The sequence below is a fragment of the Microtus ochrogaster genome, unplaced genomic scaffold, assembly GCF_000317375.1.
Source record: "Microtus ochrogaster isolate Prairie Vole_2 unplaced genomic scaffold, MicOch1.0 UNK103, whole genome shotgun sequence".
In the NCBI taxonomy this organism is placed as follows: domain Eukaryota; kingdom Metazoa; phylum Chordata; class Mammalia; order Rodentia; family Cricetidae; genus Microtus; species Microtus ochrogaster.
Window position 1 is genome coordinate 759,706 of NW_004949201.1, and position 3,855 is coordinate 763,560.

General features: G+C 49.9%; 1 protein-coding gene, 1 non-coding gene and 1 pseudogene across 2 annotated transcripts in view; 1 reads left to right on the forward strand and 2 right to left on the reverse strand.

Moving 5' to 3' along the window:
* The window catches only part of Rps16 (ribosomal protein S16), a 2,826-nt gene extending 1,457 nt beyond the window's left edge, over positions 1-1,369 (reverse strand). The window contains exons 1-2 of the mRNA XM_005371288.2: positions 1,169-1,369; positions 939-1,040 (exon numbers count right to left, since the gene is read on the reverse strand). Of these exons, the coding sequence (XP_005371345.1) occupies positions 939-1,040; positions 1,169-1,216 (150 nt within the window). The 5' untranslated portion in view covers positions 1,217-1,369. The remainder of the gene's footprint in view (positions 1-938; positions 1,041-1,168) is intronic.
* Positions 408-533, reverse strand: LOC113455757. The gene has a single exon (XR_003376733.1). It is a non-coding gene; the product is annotated as a small nucleolar RNA SNORA40 (small nucleolar RNA).
* A 442-nt stretch (positions 1,370-1,811) lies between the features above and the next one.
* Positions 1,812-1,895, forward strand: LOC113455758 (annotated as a pseudogene).
* The last annotated feature ends 1,960 nt before the right edge of the window (positions 1,896-3,855 follow it).

The following is a 3,855-nucleotide window of genomic DNA, read 5'->3' on the forward strand; positions in this document are numbered from 1 at the left end:
AAAAAGTATCTTCACATCAGGCAGTGGTAGCACACACCTTTAATCCCAACACTTGGGAGACAGGAGAGCCAGGACTGCTATACAGAGAAACCGTATGGAGAAACTGGTGATCTAAATCCCACACCTCTCTTAACTCAGAGTAGCTCAGATCATATTTACTCAGCTACCACACTCTGAAGGGTACCTAGTGCCCCTCCCACTTAAAAAGTTTTTTTTCTTTTTTTTTTTTTGATTTTTCGATTTTTGATTTTGTTTTTTCAAGGTAGCATTTCTTAGTGTGGCCTTGGCTGTCCTGAGAGAGGACTGTCTCTGAGTATGGAATGATAGGATTAAAGGGACAATTCGGCACCACGAGGCTTTTAGTGGCATTATCAGGAATGCAGTCATCACTGAACAGTCTGGAGCGTGATGTTCCTTCTTACATGTACCAAAACTCATACACCAATGAGTTCTGGGTTGCAAAAGAGGATTTATTTTTGCACCTGTCTCTAAAATTTTTGTCCACCAGTTAAACAAAAACCCATACAAGTGCTACCTATCTTAGATTCCAGAGGACCCCGCTGGATTTTCTTTCCCAGATTTTCACCCTGTAGCCCATGCCGACCTAAACCGCACTTTGCTAGGATAGACTCTAACTCGTGGCACTGTTCCCCTGGGTGCTAGAATTATACACATGAACCAGGACATTTCTACTAGAGAAATCGACAATCATGTACTATATACACTATGCTATCCCCCAGGCTACTCGCTCCTCGCAGGGCAGATTATACTATTCAACGTCCTACGTTTTATTATCCCAGCTAGGAATTCACGTTTTCCCAGCCCAAGCACAGACCACTACGTAAGTCATTCTCCTTTTCACACCTCAACTTCTAATAATCTCGGGGCCTTTGCTTCCGTCTCTCCGCCTCCCAGATGCCCGCGCCCGACCCCAACACCTTGTACTGCAGTGTGCGCGGCTCGATCATCTCCAGGGGACGTCCGTTCACCTTGATGAGCCCATTCCCCCGTTTGCAGTGCGCCACGGCTGTGGCTGTCTTCTGTGGAAGGCGAGGGAGATGGAGAGGCCGCGTGAGATCGGGGTCCTGGCTCTCAGGATGGACCCCAGATCTCTGATGTCTCCCAGCCCCAGCCTCCCCCGGATCCTTCCATCCCTCCCCTGGCACACCTTGCGTCCGAAGACTTGCACGGACTGCAGCGGACCCTTGGCCGGCATAGCTGCGACTATGAACACGAGGTCCTCACCGTGCGGCGCTGCCACCGGAAAAGGAAAGCTCGGGGCCGCTTCGGCCGATTTTCAGGGTCTGCGCAGGCGCTTTGAGCGCTGTTTCACGACAGAAGCGAGCTTTGCGGCCGACGTTAAAACCCAGCCCGGGACGACTGATTCGCGGAGGGAACGCCCTCGCGAGGCGTGGGGCGGTCCTGGAGGGCGGAAGGGACGGAGCGGAGAGGGATTGGGCGGGGACTTGGTCCGCACCTCCAGAGAGAGAAGTGCTGCGGGGTTGCGATTCCATTGTTTTTCCGCGGGCGTGGTCGTCTTGAGTTTTGGCCAATTCGTAGACAGTCCGGCTTCGTGATTCTGTCCTTCGGCCCTCCTCCTGGCTGATTCTCACCCTCCCCCCCATACTGACCGCCTTCCTCCCTCCCTGACTTTTCCCCCGCCCCAGGATCCCCATCCGTGTCTTCCTAACTCCACCTCAAGTCAAGCTCCCAGCATCGTGCTCCCCAGAACCCCTTCTTCCCTAGAATTCTTGTCTCCTCGGACCGTACATTTCACTAGACTTCCCTGCCTATCGGAGTCTCCTCTTCCTTGCAAACAGGTGCAAAAATAAATCCTCTTTTGCAACCCAGAACTCATTGGTGTATGAGTTTTGGTACGTGTAAGAAGGAACATCGCGCTCCAGACAGTTCAGTGATGACTGCATTCCTGATAATGCCACTCAGAGACACACCCTTACAGGCCGCTTTCAAAGCTCTCCTGAACTCTCTCTGCAAGTCTTAAACTGGATTCATCCTAGCGTGCCCGTTCTGCACCCACCTTCGCCGGAATTACCACCTCTTTGGCAGCTCCTATCCTCAGGAACTGCTCCTTTGAAATTATTCCTCCCAGGATGGCCCTCACCTAGACCCATCTTCAGAGCAGTTCTCCTAAACGATCTTTATCTGGAATCCCCCAAATCGGCCTGTTTTAAGATTTAATATTTTTATTTATTTGTTTGGTTGGTCAGTTTGGTTTTTTCGAGACAGGGTTTGTTGGAGTCTGCCCTGAAACTCACTCTGTAGACCAGGCTGGCCTCGAACTCACAGAGATCCACCTGCCTCTGCCTCCCAAGTGCTGGGATTAAAGGCGTGTGCGCCACCACTGCCCAGCCTGATTTAATTTTATGAGTTCGGGTTCCCGAGAGAGGCTTCCAATCTCCCTGGAAGTGTGGTTTATAGGGTGTCTGTGTGCCACCCAACTTGGGCACGAGGAACGAAACTCAGGTCCTCTAAAAGCAGTAGGTGCTTTTACCTACCGAGCCATCTTTCTGGCCTCCAAATTCCAATGCTCCCCTAAACACCGCACCCTAAGTCTCTACCCCACAGAATTCTCCAGCCTACCAATCCTTTCTGAGGAAACCCAGGTTTTAGTTTTTCCATCGTACCCACCCCTAGAATTCTCCTAAGTCAAGGGGTTCCCTCACAGGGCTGTGGCTTTTGCACAGTCGCCTGTCTCTCTGGCAGCACAGGGTGTAGGGACTCCCCATGTCAGAGACTTGGAAACAGTTGGAGGGCAGGGTTGTCAACATGGATGACAAGGTGGGGTCATGTACAGCTGTAATACCAGCACTTGGAAGGTGGAGGAAGAAGGATTGGGAGGGGTACAGATCCTTCCTCTCCAATCCTCCAATACAGTATGAGTTTCTGGGTTACATGCGACCTTGCCTTGGAAAGAAACAAGTTGGTGAAATGCCCAAATCTGAGGGAGGACCCAAGTTTGATCCTAGGACTCGTAGGATAAAAAGAGAAAACTCCTGTAAGAGGTCCTCCGACCTCCACACATGCACTGTGGTACATGGACACACAGACTCCCACTTAAATGTAATAAAAACTAAACGCGCTTGCACACACACAAAGTCAGTCTGGTTTTCAGAGAGCGTTCCAGGTCAGCCAGGGCTAAGTAGTCTAAACAAAGGAAAATGTGGCACTGTCCACACTTGAGTGCCCCATCCCCTTGGTAGCGGCAACGCCTTCCCGAAGCTGGAAAATTAGGGAGAAACCACTGGGCGCTGTGTGTATACACTGACGCATGCCTGAACATGTTCACAGGAAAACAGTGTGGCAGATGTTCTGGCTGTCATATTTCCGACCCACTTTGGAAGATAAATGTGTTTCAGACACAGATGGTAATTATAATGATTACATCCACATTTAACCAGTGCTTACTCTACGCCAGGTGCTGATCTAATCTAAATGCATTATGTTGGGTGATGCACTCTCCACGATAATTCCATGAGGTGGGCAGGGCCACCATGTGTAGGTTTGACATCTACAAAACACAGTATTTGTCCTGGACACTGTAGATTCATATTTGTCAACTGACAGCAGATAACAGTAAAATACCTTGTCCTAATCCATTGGTTCTTCGGCCTGCCCAGCCCTTACCCCCCGTCTGTCCTTCAGTCTCTTTGACTGGCTGGAATTCACAATGTAACTAAGAAAGAGATGGCTTTGAACCCCTGATCTTCCTGCTTCCACCTCCCCAGTTCCGGGGCTATGCATGTGCACGACTACATCCAATTTTAGAATTGTCCTATGGAGTGATATTTCATTTGTAATTTAATAAATAAAGCTTGCCTCAAGATCAGAGAGTAA